Here is an 18,959-nt window from a genome sequence, read left to right as displayed (position 1 = left end):
GGTATTCAGCTGGATCTTGGCGTTCAGATCTTAAATTCATTAACAGTTATTTTATCTCGTGGGACTGGAAAACTGCGAAAGGTTGAGAGTTCGGGAGGTGAGATTTCAGTTGCAATTTAAAAACTCTAAAAAAAGAGAGGAATAGAATTCGAAAATTGCAAATTTGGCTACAGTTTTGCTCAATTTGTAGGAGCGCCATCGTAGTAGTATTAATAGCAGCAGTAGCAGCTAATAGTAGTTTTAATAGCAACTCCTGTATTTTATTCTACTACTCCTTCTTGCTATATTCAAAGACAATGCAATTAAGGGAGGTTTAACGTTATTGTCAATCTTGCTCTGTTCTGACGTAACCTGTGTTTGAACCGGAAATTTTTGGAAAAGAAATCATTTTTATTTTCCAGCTGCCTTAGTTCCCCTTTTAGGACCTCTTTTAATTTTGAATTTATGCATTTCTTTTTTGTTAGGAAAACAATTCCGAGCTCTGTTCGTCAGTACAGTTCGTACTCTTCATTCAAGCCAGGAGTCACGCATTGTCGATGACAGTTCAACCGAGAACCCCTACTTGTACTTTCTGTCAGACCCAAAGTTGCTCAACACCGCTCTCACTCGTGCCCAGTCACTCATTGCCGTAGTCGGTGATCCCTTCTCACTGAGAACCATGGGTAATTGCCAAGGATTATGGGAAGAGTTTATCAAGCGATGCAGCGATGACGGAAACTTGTTTGGTATTGAACACACTGAGTTGGAAGAAAGTATTTCCCAAAGTGGTCTAAACATAAACGCGTCCGAGTTTGTGCCAACAAAGACAGCTGCCACCATTCTGCAGTCTTCCAAAGATGCTAGGGATTCGTCTCACAGTTCCCTTGAAAATTGCTTGGATACGCCTTTAGAAATAGAGGATAACTCGTCACCTGTAAATGAGGCGAGCCGTTTATCTCAAATACACGACCCCTCTGAGGTTGCCAAGCACCATGTTTTAGATCAAAGTGCACTCGACTCTACTGATGCAAGTGACGAGCTGTCCGAAAATGACGGTAACGCTGATGATTTCGCAGAATTTGACAACGTCGACGAAACTGTTCCTCCGAAATCTATGGATCCTATCATTCAGGCCCTAAAGAAAAAGTGTGAAGAGAAAGCGCTTAACCAAAAGCTCAAGGCTAAGGCGAAGAGTGAAGAGAACACAGAGGAAACAAGAAAACTAAATTCTTGCACAGAACAAGACGTAGATGAGTTGGAGCTTCATGATGTTCAAGAACAGAACATAGATAATACGACCACTGGAACTAAAATAGTTCACGGAGATTTTAAGATTACAACAAAGAGAGGGAAAGTTAAGATCTCTCTGGTCAACATGAAATATAAGTACAGCGAACGCACCGAACGGCTTATAAGCCAAAGTAATGCGCACGATCAGGAGCGACTACAAACGGAATATCTTGATCGATTGTTAGATAAAGACCCTGAACACTATCGCGAATGCACATTAAGAGTTAACTTCGATAGAGAGAGAACTGCGTATGGCGTGTTACGAGACTCTGATAGCGAAGACATTATTCTCGAAGGAAACACACGACAAAGCTTTGATCGAGATGTCATTGTTGTTAAGTTGTTGGAAAAACCTTCCAACAACTGTGAAGAGCCACAAGGATCTGCAGAACTGAAAGGTTCAGTATGCGGTATTCGACATCATGCGATCAATCTCCGTGAACGGCAGTTTGTGTGCACGATGTCAAGGGAAAACCCGAGGCTAATGTTTCCTATAAACGAATCAATGGCCCCGATAGCTAACCTTAACGACGAATCTATTCGTGGTGTTCCAATTTACAAACGAATACAAGCAGATGAAAAAGCAGTGCGTGTTAAAGTTCTACCCCTTAAAGAAGCCTTAAGTGGTAAACATTATTTTGTAGTCCAATATTTACAGTGGAGATCTGAATTTCCTTACCCCCTGGGAATAGTTACTAAGACGATCCCCAGAGGAAAGAATCTTACAGATGCGTTCAAGCTGCTCCAAAATGAATATAATCTGAAAGAAGAATTTCCAGAAGAAGTTACCAAAGAGGTGGAAAGACACACCAGGGACTGGTCGTATATCCCTTTCTATGAAAAAAAGAGCCGTCGACGTGTATTGAACGCTTTTACAGTTGACCCTCCCGGAAGTAAAGCTCTAGATGATGCCTTAACTCTCGAAGAACTAGAAAATGGTCTCTACAAAGTCGGCATCCACATCGCTGACGTGTCTTATTTTGTTCAAGAAGGAAGTAAAATCGACCAGGAAGCTCAAAAGAGAGGACTTAGTTACTTGAAAGGGCACCGTGGCGGAGAAGTCCTCATGCTTCCAAAGGAGCTAAGCCATTCTATTTGCAGTCTGCTGCCAAAACAAGATCGGCTTGCGATCTCTATATTTATCACTTTGGACCAAGAAGGTCGTATTCAAGACGAACGAACGTTGGACTTCTGTCGAACGATTGTAACCTCGCAATGCCGTTTGACGTACACACAAGCGCAGAGCATAATTCTTGGAGAGTCTGTTCATTGCAGTTCTGGGGATGGAGAGTTGACGAAGGAGATAGAAAAAAGTATACGTAACTTAAGTTTATTAGCCCAGAAGAGACGGAGAATTCGTCTCTCCGATGCATCGTTCTTTCATTTTGAACACCCCGAACGAAAGCAAGACTTTGAGGCTCACGAAATGGTTGAAGAAATGATGATCCTGACCAATACCGGTGTGGCCAAATACCTTCTTACCGAAAAACCAGGGCTCTCGCCGTTGAGAATCCAGCTTCCGCCAAAAAGACGTAAGTTGGAAGAATGGCGTGAGAATTTTGGGGAGTTTGCCACGTTTTCGCTTTCCCTTAGTAAACATTTGGCTTCTACTCAAGATGTTGATTCCACGCAATCATTTGTCATGCCAAAGTCTACGTGGAGCGACATTTGTAATAAGCGGCGCCGTCGCAATAAAAGAGATCTGAAACTTCTACTTTGTAACGATAATGTCTACCCTCAACTTGCAGTCGCCCATTCCTTTCTTAATGATGTAACAAGTAAAGCTGAGGATGTAAGAGCGGCTGAAGTGGAAGAGGAGCACCGGGTACACTGGTCTTTAAATGTTCGTGGGTACACTCGCTTCACCTCCCCTATTCGTCGCTACCTTGACATTTTGGCCCATCGTTTGTTGCTAAATGACCCTGCGAGTCAAGACCCGGCGGTAGACGAAGTTGCCCAAGTTGTTCGCCGATGTGGATATTTGTCTGACAGATCGACGGCTTTTGAGAAAGATTGCGGCCGGGTGCAAGTGGCGGAAAAACTCAAGATTGCAACTTGTGAGTTTACCGCTGTCGTTGAAATGATTGGAGAGGATTTCCTTAGCTTGCATCTTATGTCAGAAGTACATCAGTATCTCTCTCCAAAACAAAGGAAGATTAAAATAAGTCACCTTGGACCAGTTGAGCAACCGCAACTAGGCGAGTCTTTTCAAACTGTAGGGCTGAAGTGGAAGCTTAGAATGTACGATGCTTCTACAGAGAATGTTGAACGGTCAAAACGGCTCTCAAGTAACGCTCAAGATCGCAATCTCCGACAAGACTGGGAGAAGATTTTGTCTTTGCTTTGTGAACTGTCAATGTGTAAGTCATATAACATTCCTGGAGGTCTCTGGCACCGCGTTTTGCATGCTATTAAAAAAGACGATGATACAGGACTGAACGCAAGTTTAGAAGAGATAGACACATTAATAACAAGCATTGAGAAAAAAAGAATCACGGAAAACACATGCTGTGAAGAGGTAGATGGTGGAGACTATGAATACGACATGGATAGCGATAATGACGATGCCATCCATGATGATGATGGTGATGATGAAGAGGAAGAGAATGATGATGATGATGATGATGATGGCCATGGGGATTGTGATGGTGATACAGATGAAGAGAATGATTTTGATAAAGAATATGAAAAAAGCGATGACGATAACGAGGATTCTGACAATAAGTTGGAGTATGAAGAACAAAACAAGAAGAAGGATAAGACAACAAAGGATGATCAGGAAAGGGGTGAAAGAAAAACGTTGGCCGCGTCGTCAAATAATGAGATCGAAAACGTGCACTTCGTAGAGACATCCTTGGTCCTTCAAGTTGGTGACAGTGTCAGCATACAACTTTCAGCAAGCAACGCTGATGCATTTATCTCACCAGAAGTGCAGTGTTTCAACTTATCACCCGATATCAACATCTGCCTCGAGCACAGAAAGCTAGCCGATAAATGTTTCGTAACTGCTGCATCAGGCAAAGATTCTCAGCAATGTTATAAATCCATTAACGCCTATGTTTATGATTGGAGGCCAGTAGTTGCTATGGAAGCCGCGACAGTTGCCGTAAAGAATGACGATACGTTCACTCTCCAGAACCTTGAAGTGAAATGGAGGGAGGATGAAAGTGGTAAATTTGTCGGAGAGTTTCGACTTGAAGAGAAGTACTGTAAAACAAGACAAATCGAGATTTTCACGGGAGATTACGCTTGCGTAAGGTTTGCTTGCCCAAAGTCATGCTCAAGAGCCTTGCATAGCCCATCCCGTTTTAGCGAAAACGAGTTAAGTACGTCCTCTGAATACCGCGGAGAATGTGGAAAAAATGACGACGTTGGGGACGAAATAGAAAGGAACCAAGCATCGAGAAAGACCTGCTGGGTTGGTCACTGCAACATTATTGTGTCTGGCAGCCAACAGATGAACTTCGCCCTTAAGCTCTTTCAGCATTCAATGGAATTTCCGGATCTTTTAGAAAACAGAAACAGCTGGATTTGTACCGTGGAGATAATAAAACAGACTATTCCTTTCAGGTTGTTATTACTAGCCTGCAACCAATAAGGTTCTTTTGTTCAGGTAGTTATTTTCAGGCGTTTAATGCATCTCCAAACGTCCAGACTTTTACTATAACGATTCTTTATTTACTGTATGTAATTTACAGTACCATGTCGTACATAAAGCGCTGCCCGTTTAGCAAATTTGTCGAGAGCGCTGAACTGCTGATCTTCCCTGACCGGAACTTTGCCAGCGTCCATAAGAAACTGGCGAAATCATGATGGGTGTAACTAGGACCTTACCTCAGATTAGATGAAAACGTCATTTTGCGTTAAGACGTTGGTACTTCTATGCCTATTTTGAAGAAGAAGAGGGAATGTAGAACCCTCTTTTATGTGATTTATCTGAATTCGGCCGTCCAAGCTGACAAAGTAAGGACAGAACTGAAATGGAGCGGGAGTAAAGTGGTCCTTCAATACACTGATGTCTGATCAGACCTCTGGTTCCTCAGTCCACACCTCACCCACCCCATCTGTAAGGGAAGAAATGAGCTGTTTGTTTCGATAACATATAAACAGTACCGTACGGTACTGCACAGAGTAAAAGCGCTATTATCTCTCTATACTCTTTACGCGAAATCCACAACTGGCAACATTTACTTCAACGTCCTTGCTTTTATTGGGCCAGAACAAACTCTCTTTAGCTCTGCTAAGACATTTCTCTATCCCGTAGTGACTGTCATGGATTTTCTCATTTCGCATATTATACGGAGTGTTAAGACGATCAACATTTAACAAACAGACAGTTGAAACTCGTCTTCCTGTGATACAGACTCCAACTGACCAGCATGGCTGAGGGTATCTGAAAGGGGAATTGGTCACCAGGTTGTTTCTTGACTTTAAAACCCTCCTGTTGTTCGCGAAGTATAGTTTGCTCAATGCGTTGCGGTGCCATAGACAACCAGAGTTTTTTGTTTACTTCTTACCATAGCTGCATAAATGCAATCTTGAGGTGTGCAGGTGCCAAAGACAATAGTTAGTATCACTTTTTCAATTTGAGTGTAATTTCACTCGGTAATGTTCATTGATTTTGATCCATAGGTTCTTGGCTGGTTCCTTTGCAGCAAAAAGGGACCGAAATCTTCGTCAAAATACTTACGAGCAGGTGCTTAGGTGATATATTAAGCAATCATTTCTTCTCATGCTTTCTGTTGTGCTTCCATCCACTACCATTTCAATAATTTTTCCAAATGCTCACGAAGTGGATTGTACATGCTAGGTAAATTGGAGATGAACTTATGCAGGTCATTTAGCATATATATTAATCATTGCGGCCTTGTGGAAATGGCATATTCAAAATGGCTTGAATTCCGTCCGGGTTGGGGATCTTAAACCATCAGTCCCGAAAAATATTCCACATTTTAACTTCCTGCCTGTGAAACATGCGCTTTTGCTCATTGAATCTTAAATCATTCCCCACCCAATACTCTGTTCAAAACCTGTGAACAAAGTATTGATCATGATCAATGTGTGATCACCATCCTCTGTATTCTTTCCTCGCATGAACAATAACTTTGCATTTCCCTGTGTCGTGAAATATCTCAATCATGGCTCTTTCAAAAGATCCTTGGGCAGATATCAGACCAAATGGCAACCTTTCAAATTTAAACCGAGAAACGGCATGTTAAACGTAGTAGTAAGCCAAGTACTCGGCCAATTTGATTTGGTAGAACACCAACTTATCAAACTTTCGCTTCTGACTTCTGTGGCTACCTCTCCCATCGGTTTCGAGGGGCAATGCTCTCTTTTAACCGCTTTATTCATATCAACAGGATAAAGGCAGATACGAACATCTCCCGATGCGGCTTTCGGGCTAAAAAAATTGGGTTGACCCACTTGATGGGTTGCTCAGTTGTAGTGATAGTGCCCATCCTTTCCATCCGACACAGTTTATTCTTGACTTTGTCTCTTAAGACTTTGTCTCTTAACATGATTTCATGGCTTGAATACTTTGACCACCTTCTACTGTCAACCACGAAACCCTTTATCTTACAAATAATTTTCTGGGGTGACGTTACAATGAGCTCCAGTGTCAAGCCCGGAAGGGATGTCGTTTTGTTGAACTTTCAAATCTGTGAACCTCTTGTTCTCTATGCATTTTATCTTAAAGCACTAATAAAGAATACCTGTTCGTCTGTGGTACTTTCTTGGTCAACTGCATGAACCTCCTTTCTTTCAGCCTAGTATACACTTGTGAAATGGTTTAGACCTGTGGCAAGCGTTACAATTCTTTCGATATGCAAGACAACGGCCTTGTTTTTGACGGTATATACAGAATTCAATAGACGTGAAATCCCGAGTTCAAATTCTCGGCCACGCTTGTAAAATGCTAATTGGTTGCTTTCTATTACTTAGGATTTTAAATCCCGATATGTTCTATTTGATCAATGTTTCTAAGCATTTGAGTGGAGTACCTGTAAACTGGCTTGATAAGCTAAGTACACTGTTCATCCTGATACCTGCTTTGCTACCTTTCGCATTTCCACTCTTATCTTTCTGACTACTTGAAGTTGTAAGCAATCATCTGCTTTTAACTTCTCAACATTATCCGTTCGGAAAGTGGGTCGTGATATATTTGAATATATTCTATTTTCAAGATGATTGGTGCGGCCGCCGAACTCCAACTTTTTTCCAGCGCCTAAGTTTCACTGCTACATTTGCAGCCGCCGTTTGCAAATCGCTACGGAGGAATGTATGGCGTAAAGCTATTTCTCCGTTAAGAAGAGAAAGAGAGAAAGAATAACGCATTTTTCGTAGTTTTGTGAGAAGCGGAGGTGCCTAGTGTGGTGCGTTGAGATTGAAAGTTTCTGTGTGTGTAATGCGATAAATTCTATCGATGAGCACTCCTTCTTGCGTAAGGCTTGTGTGAAATTTAAGTTTACCGAATTTCCATTAAGAAAAGGTCTCACTTAATTAAGCTTCTTAGTTGCAGTTATGTGTGCTGATTTACAGCGAGTGTACTACGCTCGGCTACGATATCATGCAACGCTACTGCGGCGCTGTGCGCGTTGTGAAAAAACAACAATCATGAAATGTATGTCCGCGGTTATAAAAATAAAAAAATCCTCCTTTTCGTTGGTATAAATAAAGTAATGTCTACGAATATTTTCGTGGAAAGTAAATGGTATGTATGCACGAGTAGATGTAGCAGAAATCGTACGAGTCAGTGCAGCAAAAAGAGTATTAAAGATTTCCGATACAAAAACAGTGAGTGTATGAACATTAAAATGCCAAGTATTGACATTCAGAGTTTCTATATGCTCTATACAAATGATCCCAGAAGGTCGTAGAACTCATTGCATTACTGGATCCCTGACAAAGCATTTTGCTTGTGTTTTTAACGAAAAGAAATCAATACACCTACGTGAAGAAGATATTTTTGTTTAAAGTTAAGCTTACATATTCATACCTACCTTCGATCTTTGTCACAACTAGCACAGCCCTGTGGTCGCTGCTGAGTCGAGGGTACATGCAGTGTAGTTACACTTGTTGTAAACTAGTCAGATACGCTAAGTACACTTTCCACGATGATGAAACCTAGACTTGCCACTTCACGAGAGGACTTTCTTCAAAGTCTATATCTGAGGCAGCAAACAACTGTTTCATCATTTGTTTTAATACTTGGTCCATTTGTTATTAGAATTGCCAGTTCTCTGTTTATTTCTAGGCGAATGATTTCGACTTTGAGTAATCTACTACAAAGGCCCAAGGAGCTTGCACGCCTCATCTGCTTAGGAAAAGCACCAGGATTACCAGGTGAGTAATGAGCTATGTTATTTTCCCAAGTAAGATAATTTACTTTCCCGTGCATGATTGCCTAGAGGTAGCTATTTTAGCATTCTAGTAACAAGTGTTGAGTATCCTTCCTTCCAGCGGTTCAAGATTCTCTTGTAGAATATTATTTTGTAGTTGTCATAGACAATTTCGGATTGTAATGTCTGAAGTTTTAATGTTTTGGTGCAATGTTTGTGAGATAAGCTAAAATAATAATAGAAAAACTTGGCATACTGAGACCGGTTATTGCTCCTGCAGCAAATTAAATGTTCCTTGCTCACCAATGTGATGTTTAATTGGATCAATAGGTGTGGTTCTTGCTTGAATTGCACGTACAGCCTCGTTTCCAGGGCTTTCTGGAAAAATTGAACGAAATACTACTTATAGGCTTCGCTATTTTTTAAAATTATATTACTTAGCCCGCTACTTTTTATCTAATTCTAAGACCTCAGAATTGGTTTACCAAATGAAAGCCTCTCGATTGCCGACCATGATCGTGACTGCAAGCTGCAAAAGCTCAACGACGATCAAGTGACGGCTGTAAGAAGGTCATTGAGAGGGCGCTTTACTCTTATTCAAGGACCACCAGGTATTCTTGGCTATCGTCTCTATGTATAACTCAACTAAGGCCGTATTTTGTAAAAGTCATAATGCAGTTTCAGTCCCGTCCCAACCTCACCGCCACCCCATTTCTTATAATAAACATTGGCCAGGACGTTATGTTCCTTTTTCTTGTTTGCCTATCGTTTTTCCCCTGGCGTTGATCCTTTCCACTGTCACAAGCCATGTTGTGTGTATGTGTTTTATTTTAACAGTGGGTTCACGTTAAAACAAAATTTAATCCACGGGTTCCTTTTCCTTGGAGCGTCATCTACCATAAATTGCAGTCCGTGTCAAAAAAGGCTATCTCCTAATACTCGCTGACATTTGATTTTTACTGTAAGTCCTCAAATTCGTCTTTAAGGAACTGGAAAGACCGTAACAGGAGTTCATATTGCCTACTGGTTTTCGCAATTAAACTTTGGTGACGACCCTCCAGCGGACACACCAAGAAACCAAACTCCCGATACAGCTCCTCGGCAGGTCCTGTATTGTGGTCCCTCGAACAAATCGGTCGACGTTGTTGCAGGTGGGTTGGTTTGCATAAAGTACTGTCTTGAAATAGATTGAAATTGTATTATACCCTATCCTCAGCCCTTCATTCATTAAAAACCTCGGTCATTCAGCCATTTATGTAGCTCATTAACTCATGCATCTATCCATTCTTTGCATTCATCCATCCATTCACCCAACTTTCCATCCATCCATCCATCCATCCATCCATCCATCCAACATTACATTTCTGAAACATTCACTCGGTTATTAATTTAAAGATGTACTTGTTCTCTAGAGTATTTGATGAAGATCAAGGGCATTCGGATCCTCCGAGTATACGGAAACGTGATCGAAGAAGAAGAGTTTCCGGTTCCAAATCAAGTGAAAAGCATTCGACAAACTTCTGTCCACCAAGTTCCCCAAAACTTGAGACCTTTTTCCTTGCATCATGTGATTAGAGACGAAGAAAAGTCACCAAAGGCGCGGCTGCTGAAGGAATATGAGAAGTTCTTTGCCAGAAAGAGGAAAGCAAAGAAAAAAGTGGCAGACCAAATAGTGGAGGAATATTTGCAGGTTGTGTCAAGAGTACTGATTTTAATTGTGATTGCAATGCATAAACTGCAATGCATAAACTGTGAACTTTGATACATTGACTTCTTTATCGCGGGTACATACTTCCCTAAATAAAATAATATTTTATGATAAATGTCGAAAAAAAACCCAAACTTAATACACAGTCGGCTTCCACACAGAAGTACCTACTAGACAAGTACGTTTGATGATCATATCGCTGCCATATTAGAAGCTTTTGACTGATTAAGTAGGAAAAGTAATTAATGACGCTAAAAATTTCACTGCTATCAAGCAACTGAAAGTTAAACCACTTCAGTATATTTCGTCTGCTTTGCATTGCATTTGGATACGTCTTCATTTGTCTGAGATAATACACCTTTTTACCGATACGGCGGCCATATTGAATTAATTCGTCTTAAGAAGTATTATAGGATGCCCAGGGGGCATGAGTACATTTCGTTTACATTTTCGAGAGCTTTTCGGGACATTTTTTCTTAAAGTTTTCTTAGAATAAGATTCTAATGGGCAAAATGATCCTCGTGCCGTGTTTTGACGTAATAATGATCGCCTTTTTCCCGAGAAAAGTACAGTGAAAGTCCATATTTCTAATACTAAACTAGAAAAAGGCGATCATTATTACATCAAAACACGGCAAAAGGATATTTTTTTCCCATTACAATCTTACTTTACGAAAAAACGTCCCGAAAAGCGCTCGAAAATACAAACAAAATATGCTCATGCCCCCTGGGCATCCTATAATACTCCTTAAATCGAATTAATTCAATATGGCCGCCGTATCGGTAAAAAGGTCTATTGAACTTAATAGCCCTTCGGGACGAAACCCAAAGTATCTGTAGCCGTGTAAAAAATAACTGTCCATGCGTGACCTGCATCCTTAACACAAGTTTTTTACCGACACTATCACCTTTTTGCTAAAACGTGGAGAAAAGCTTTGAACTAGGACTCAGATATTAGTAGCATCATTTATTGTATTTTGTACGGCTTTTTCCTGAAGCGGGTTAGATGAATCGAATCCTGAGATGTGATTGGTGCTCGGAAAAACACACTTTATTGACCGTGCTTGTTTGGTCAGTTTCGCTGGATATTGACCTGGTTCTGTTTTTTGGAGTCTCTATTGATCTCGACTTCGATTCGTTCAAAAAAGGGAACTTGCATTGAAGGCCAATATCCAACCATCTTGACCTCATACTTAGTCGATAACACTTATGTGTATCCTTAATTATTAAAGGTAATCAAGGAAGCTGAAAGGTGGGTGTTTAGAAGCGTGTGTGAAAACAGTTACCATCAGATTGTTCTCTGCACCTGCTGTGTGGCCGGAAGTAAAAGAGTGAGAAAGGCATGTAATAACATCATTCAGTGTATAGTGGACGAATGTGCCATGTGTCTGGAACTAGAAACTCTTGTTCCGATTCACTGGTCAAGAGCGGATCAAGTGGTTCTAATTGGAGATCACATGCAGCTTCAACCAATTGTGAAGAACAAGGTCGCAAAGTCGCTTGGACTAAAGAAGTCTCTTTTTGAGCGTTACGCAGAGTGGGCATTTATGCTTAAACAGCAATACAGAATGGTAAGTGAACCATATTAACTACTTTTAAATCTTGACGGAGACCAGCAGCGCTAAATGTAAGAACAAACTGTCGTGAGTCATATGCTTGATCGGCAAAAGATATCGGGAACAAATATATAATCTCTCGTTCAGAGCAGCTCTCCTGAAAGTTTACTATCAATTCTTCTCCCAAAACCTTTTAAGCTAGGCGTTACAGATGTATCAATGTACTATCCTCATAAATTAGATAGACAGAAAAAGACAAGAAACAGAGACCACAACTTCATTCGCATGCACACGGTTTTTACAACAACCCCACATGTACATACGGGGAATCAGTGGCGTAATAACATGTTACATCCCCAATACGGAAAAGAAAAATTAAAGAAAAGTAACAACAAAACAAAACTAGAACTATCAAGGACCAGATCCGAATAAATCACAAAAAAGAAAATGGCTAAATCATGCATAGTAGTAAGCGCAAGGTCAATTACAAAAGTTCAAAAGTCTATGCTCAATAGCAACAGCCTCGAGTCGTTAACAGCTACTGAAATGCCAACAGCAGGTTTAAATTTCAATGTTCGGTGGCAATTGTTTCAGTCACATAGTCCTTTAGATCGCCTGGTGTTTTCACAATTCACCCCGAACGGGATCTGGTCATTCCAACAACGTCTTGCTCCACAGTGTCCTTGCAGGGCTCAATGCATGAGGCTTGCTCAGCGTCAACTGTTTCCTCCAAATGCGCTCGGTCTCCAGTGACCATCAGGATAACTTGATGCTTTAGATGATTCCTCGAAGGTCAGCTTTGGGGGCGGATCATTTGTTCGTTTTAAATGGACCCTGTTACGCCTGTAAGAACCTCTCATCAAGTCTTTCCACGACCACCCATTTCTTCCATTCCTTTTGCCCCTGAGTTTCTAAAATTCTGCCGCAACGAATTGGACGAATTGGACCATTGTCACTTACAAGATGGCAGGGACTGCTTTGCCTTGAAAAATGAGCTATTAGTTTCTTGATCATAGCTACTGCTTCTGTGCTCTGAAGTCTGTCCAGCTCCCAATAGCCACTATAGTAGTCCGATTGTAACTAGGTAGTCTTTCTGGTCGAGTGTAAAGAGATCAACAGCCATTTTCTCCCAAAGCCTCTGCCCTATTTCGTGACTCATGAGGGTCTTTGCCATGTGAAATTGCAAAGAGGGCTTACAAGCTAAGATCCAGTGTCTAAGTTCAGAGTTCATACTTGTCCAGTAGACACTCTCCCTTGCCCTCCTGAGACAAGCTCCGACACCAGCATTTGACGCATGTAGTTCTCTTTTTATATCAGCCCTCAGTCCTTGAGGTACAACTAGCCGCTCTCCGCTGAAAACTAGTCCTTCATAGATACTGAGTTCGTCTCTCCCACTGTAGTAGGGGGTCATCAGAGGGGGAAATTTGGACTTATCCTGAGGCCAGCCTTGCAGAATAGTTGCCTTAAGTACTTGCAGGTTGTTGTCTTTTTTCGGTTTCCAGCCGAACATTTTCTCATTTCTCTTGTCACATAGGAAGAAACTGGACGGCATTCACCAATTCAAACTCGCTGTAGGTGTCTTGGCATTGGGTAGGCAGGTACGATCTACTCATCGTGTCCGCCAGGTGTTGTGTACGGCCGGGAACGTATTGGACTTCTATGTCATAGGCCAGACTTCTAAGGAGAATCCCCTTGCAGGCACCTTGGTGCCCTGTCAAGAGGTTTCTTTGTGATCGCCTCAAGTGGCTTGTGGTCAGTTCTGACAATAACATGACGACCAAAAGCGAAGTGATGCCATTTATTCAATGCAAAACTACAGCCAGCGTTTCTTTTTCTATGGTTGCATAACGGGTCTCAGGATCTGTTAGTGCCCGGCTGGTATATGTGTGTGGTCGCCCCCTAAGAGCGGCACCAAGCCCCCGGCTCTTCTATCGACCAGGTGAACTACTTCATTTTTTCAACCAAACGCCTGAAGTTGAGTTGTTGCGCTCTCCGAGGTTCGGCAAATATCAGTGCATCTCTTCAGGTTGAGCTGTCTTTTCTGAAGTAACCATTTCCAGGGATTTCATTCTGGATCGCGAGAACGATACGGTCCCAAAGTAGCGAGTCAGTCATTGCTGGGCAACTGCAGAAGTTACAAGTTTCGGCCATGTTACTCAGGGCGATGAGATAAGCGTCAAAGCTTTCACCACCTTCTTTATTCCTCTCGTTAAAATTAAAGTTTTTATATGTTTCATTTACCACCCCCGTTAACAATTCTTCGGATTTGGAGACTAAAGTTTCCACCCTATCTGGATCCTCACTCATGCTGTATTGAAACGCGTTATAAATTTCTAATGCACCTTGACATGTAGTGCAGAGAAAAAGAGCTTTCTGGTATTAAGCATCTTGAGTGGAAATGTTCGACACAACAGCGTAGTTGAGCCAGGTTTGTTTCCTTAGTTTCTACTTTTTCGCCGAACAGTCCGCCAAGTTGAGTGGAGGATCGAGGTGGTTTTATCTGTGGAAGTGGTGGTCGATTCATCGAAGTTGTTGTCGAAGCAGACGGCAAATTCGAAGCGGCCACAGCGGCTCCAGGTGAGCTTTCGTCGTCACTCATCGGTCAAACAGTTAACACTGAGCGTTCTACCAAAGCTGCCACCATGTATGCTATCCTCATAAATTAGATAGACAGCCGAAGACAAGAAACAGAACTACGAACCACAACTTCCTTCACTAGCACATGGTTTTTACAATGACGCCACATGTGCATACGGGGAATCAGTGACGTAATAACATGTCACGCAACATGTCACAACAGGGACAAGACCATTTGTTTGCTTTTGTCCTTTATGATTCTGCGATACCAAAACATTTGGGCAAAATTGTCGCCGTGACGTGTCCTAAAGAAGTGGCGGTAGCAACAAGTTGCAAAGTTATATGAACCTATGTTTTTAGTCTTTGTACGGTTTTACAACTTGTCTCTTCAGCTAAATCAATAATCAATCCAGTCAGAAAAAACACTCTGACTACGATAAATTTTTGCCCGTCCACTAGGAAAAAACAAGGCGGAAAAATATGCCTGAAACACTTCTAATGTTCGAGGATTTCGTATCCTCGCTACCTGCTCAGCTACTTGCTACCCGTTTCTATAGGGGAACCGGTCTGTTTGTACTGAACCGTATTTGCCTCACTGTTAAATGTCGCTTTGACATAAACTACTTGACTTCTCGTGTCTCCCCGCCCTAAAGCGAGCAAAAACTAGTCTAGTCTAAGTCTCCCCTATTCCTTTTAGCACAAGGACATCTGTGAGTTTCCTTCAAAGCATTTTTACAGCAGCGAATTAAAAACCGCAGATTCAGTTAACAAGCGGGAAAAAGCAGCAAGAGTGAGCAGGGACTTTCGTGAGTTTTGGCCAAGTCACAGTAAAACAGGTTATACACCTTTGGTATTTTGCAATGTTGTTGGCGACGAGGAAGAGCTGGTGGTGACAACAGAGGAAGGGCATGAAAAATCCAAGAGCAACGCCAAGGAGAAAGACAAAGTGGTAAGTTAAGAGGAGCTATCTGTAAAAGAAAAAATTAAAAATTTAAGAACTCGGATGTAAGAAACTCTTGCCAATTATGGCTGGTAAGATATAACTTCATAGTTAAAGAATCATCTACAAATTGTGGATCTGTAATCTTGATAAGTCAATCGTGACCGAACATCCTGCTGCAAAATATGCAGGTCACAAATTGAGGAACAGCACTGTTCCTCTATTTGTGCGTCAACTTGCATAAATTTGTTAGCGTGGCATTTTAAGGTTAAATTTGAGCAGCATTTTGTACAGAAAGTTGTATTATCATGATTGACTTCAAACTTGCAGATATAAAACGAGAGAGCTTTGAGGCTTATTTTCGGAAGTTAGAGAAAAATTTGCCTTAGGGTTTCGAAGTTTGCTACATTTTTTTTTTGTAAAAAGGAAGTTTTAAATATATGCCGACATCTCAAACGTTTTTATATCTACAAGAATATAAATGATATTTTCTTAAAGTTCCACCATTCTTTACTTAAGATGCCAAAAAGCATAGAAATCAGTTAAATTGTTCCTGTCGAATAGCGAGATTCAAAAACATAGCCAACACGCATATAAATAGGTTCGGGCCACAATAAACTGGTTATACAACGAAATTCACTTTTCTTTTATATAAAATTGAACACGAGTTTATAAACGGAAATGATTTCAACGCGGTGGGACAGTACAAGATAACACAGCAACCATCTTACATCTTAGTTGTTGTTTTTGTTTTATATTTTGTTGTTCTTTTAAGGTGGAGGTGCTTAAAAAACTACTGGCTTGTGGAAAAGATATGGTGACGGAAAATCAAATTTCCGTTTTGAGTCCTTACCGCGCTCAATGTCATATCATTGAAGAAGACCTCGCTGCCAATGGTATAGCTGAAGTGTCAGTAACTTCGATTGTAAAGAGCCAAGGTATGTTTTGCTGGGCTATAAAAAATAAAAAAAAAAAAAAAAAGTTGAAAGTACAGTGTCTTCAATTCTGTTTCATGGGCGGCCCTATCAGGTTAGTTAAATGGGCGAAATTTTTAATTTATTTTGTTAAAATTGAGAAGGCTAATAATCAATGATAATCGATTAACTGTAAACCTGCAAGTGTCTTGCTACCATTAGCCATTGTTCACTGCAGACTTGCAACTCGTGCTTCGGTTTCGGTTTTCGCTGCTTCTTGGCTCTTAACCGTATGCTTAGTATAACTGATATACCACAGGCTGAATATATAGGGAGCGGACGGGGCAGAAAAAAACAAGATTCCCTTGTACTGTGGTAGCGGCTTTGGTTGACAAAAGCAACCTTTCAACTTCAGAAACTTGAATATTGCTCCTCTCCTTTATTTTCGTATGGACAGGGAAAGCGATCAAGAAAGCCAGTTTGTGAAGATGGAATGATATTTTTAACTTGACTTGGATTTAGGAGGTCACCAATACTAGTATTAATTCTTCAAATGAATATTTTCGTCTAGGCAGTGAAAACGACTTTGTGATCATATCACTGGTTCGGTCTTTGCCAGAATCTCAAATCGATCATGAACCAAACCGCGGGTGGCTAAGAGAAAAACTAGGATTTGTGACTGACGAACACCAGATCAACGTTGCTTTGACGAGAGCAAAACGAGGCCTGTGTATCATCGGTAAGAAAATATATATACAGTGGTACCCAACGACTGTTTTCTGTAAAATACTGTTCGGAGAAGCAAATGTCGCCTAGAATTTTCTGCCACTTGAGGACGGCTAAAAAGTTCTAGGAGACCATTCCCTTCATGTACAATTTTCGATGCTTATCTAATAAATTCCTAATGTATACGGTTTTCCAAAATTTAATTTTTCACATAAACTCCCCACGTTAGGCTTTTTTTCGCAGAAAAAAGGAAATTACTCTTGATAGCCTTAAAATGTTTTTCAATGTATTAACTAAAGGGGAAAAGCGTCGTTGGGTGCTCCTAAATATAGTTAAGTCCCAAATTGTTTAACCTGTAAGAGTAGCAATTAAAGACTGAGACGTGCTACAAATATAATGTACAGCCACCATGCTTCTGCGTAGAGTCGTCGACCATTTCTTGGTGATAACTGGCCATAAAATGTATCATTTTAAGGCAAACGCTATTTGGTATTTTGGACATGAAATCGAAGCAAAGACGCTAATTAACAAAACTGTGTATAAGTAATGTGGCCAGCATTTTAGAGTAATAGAAAGTTTATCTCTCTTTTTCTTTCTTTCAGGAAATAAGAATTTGCTAGAGGTTTGTGAAATGTGGAGCTTTCTTATTAAACATTATCAAGACAGGCAGTGTCTCGTGGACGGAGATAACTGGCCTTGAGGGATTGAAGAAAAGTTGTCAGTACTAACCAGCTCTTGAATAATCGGTATAGTTATATCGTTTCCTGTCGCAGCTTACTCCTTTTCCTAAAGACGTATTTTTAGTTATCTTACCTGTTTTCATTAACATTAAGCACAGATTGTTGCAAGAAATTCATTTTCTTAAATAATAAGGTGATACCCAAGCAATACAATACAATTACAATACAATTCATTAATTTTCCCAAAGGGACTTTTCAAAATTAATTTACATCGAGTAGAAAAATATAAGATAAAATCTATCTATTACACATTCTTATTAAAAGACACATTACAAATAACTTATTGACATTAAAATCTCCTCCGTAAATATATCAATAAGCCAACACTAATAAAATTTATATATTGTTTGCGAGCACATTCTCATTGTAGCAACAGAGGGATTATTCCAAGTTTTAAGTGCTCTATCATAGAAGCCACGTAAACTGAGATGGTCTTTGTTTCTTGTGTTATTTGAATGATCATCAGTGTCAGAACGTTTGAAAAGAATAGCTTATAGGTTGGAGTAGACTGTTTATGCATTTGTGAATAATAGATGGGTCACACCAGTTCCGAAGTTCATAAATGCTGAACCAACCGAGTTCATTCAGTATACGTGAAATATATGATGAATTTTTTTTAGTACTCGTTGAAATACGGGCAGCAAAATTTTGCAACAGCTGTAAATTGTGAGTGTTTTTCTTTTGAAGTCCCAGACCATTATACCGTTGAGAAAAAGAACCATAGTTTAAAGGTAACACTAAATGAGGATAAATAGTGCCCTGGATTTCAGACATCCCTCGGAGTCGCATACTCTTCTCAAAGATAGCTTGCCTAGCTTGCGGTATTAGCGGGCGAGTGCTGTAGTTGTGGAGACGGAGCCGGCGGGGTTGTTGTGCCAGGGACACTTTCGTGCATGAAGCAAGTGGTTCAATCTTCACTCAGCTCCTTCGCCAAAACTACAGCACTCGCCCGCTAATCCCACCAGTTACGCAGGCTATCTCAGGGACGTCATACCTGAGAGGAGTATGCTACTCAAAGAGATGTCTGAAATTCAGGCTAGAACTCTGATAAACCGGCTCCGTGATAATTTTAATTTGTTTTGCCTGATTGTAATTCTCTTGTATTTCTTTATGCCTTGAATAACTTGTTTTCTTACTCAGTCAAACCTGTCATCACAAATTTGGTACGTTGCGAAATTGCCTTAAAT

General features: G+C 40.7%; 1 protein-coding gene across 1 annotated transcript in view; it reads left to right on the top strand.

Moving 5' to 3' along the window:
• The window catches only part of LOC140940925 (3'-5' exoribonuclease HELZ2-like), a 49,634-nt gene extending 31,514 nt beyond the window's left edge, over positions 1 to 18,120 (top strand). Inside the window, exons 29-38 of the mRNA XM_073389885.1 lie at positions 465 to 4,839; positions 8,528 to 8,616; positions 9,080 to 9,223; positions 9,599 to 9,763; positions 10,025 to 10,302; positions 11,552 to 11,890; positions 15,150 to 15,401; positions 16,168 to 16,330; positions 16,878 to 17,045; positions 17,635 to 18,120. Coding sequence (XP_073245986.1) covers positions 465 to 4,839; positions 8,528 to 8,616; positions 9,080 to 9,223; positions 9,599 to 9,763; positions 10,025 to 10,302; positions 11,552 to 11,890; positions 15,150 to 15,401; positions 16,168 to 16,330; positions 16,878 to 17,045; positions 17,635 to 17,732 — 6,071 coding nt within the window. The 3' untranslated portion in view covers positions 17,733 to 18,120. The remainder of the gene's footprint in view (positions 1 to 464; positions 4,840 to 8,527; positions 8,617 to 9,079; positions 9,224 to 9,598; positions 9,764 to 10,024; positions 10,303 to 11,551; positions 11,891 to 15,149; positions 15,402 to 16,167; positions 16,331 to 16,877; positions 17,046 to 17,634) is intronic.
• The last annotated feature ends 839 nt before the right edge of the window (positions 18,121 to 18,959 follow it).

This window comes from Porites lutea, chromosome 6 (genome assembly GCF_958299795.1).
Source record: "Porites lutea chromosome 6, jaPorLute2.1, whole genome shotgun sequence".
NCBI classification, from domain to species: Eukaryota; Metazoa; Cnidaria; class Anthozoa; order Scleractinia; family Poritidae; genus Porites; species Porites lutea.
Note: the sequence above shows the minus strand (reverse complement) of the source record. Positions and strands in the feature narration are given on the sequence as shown.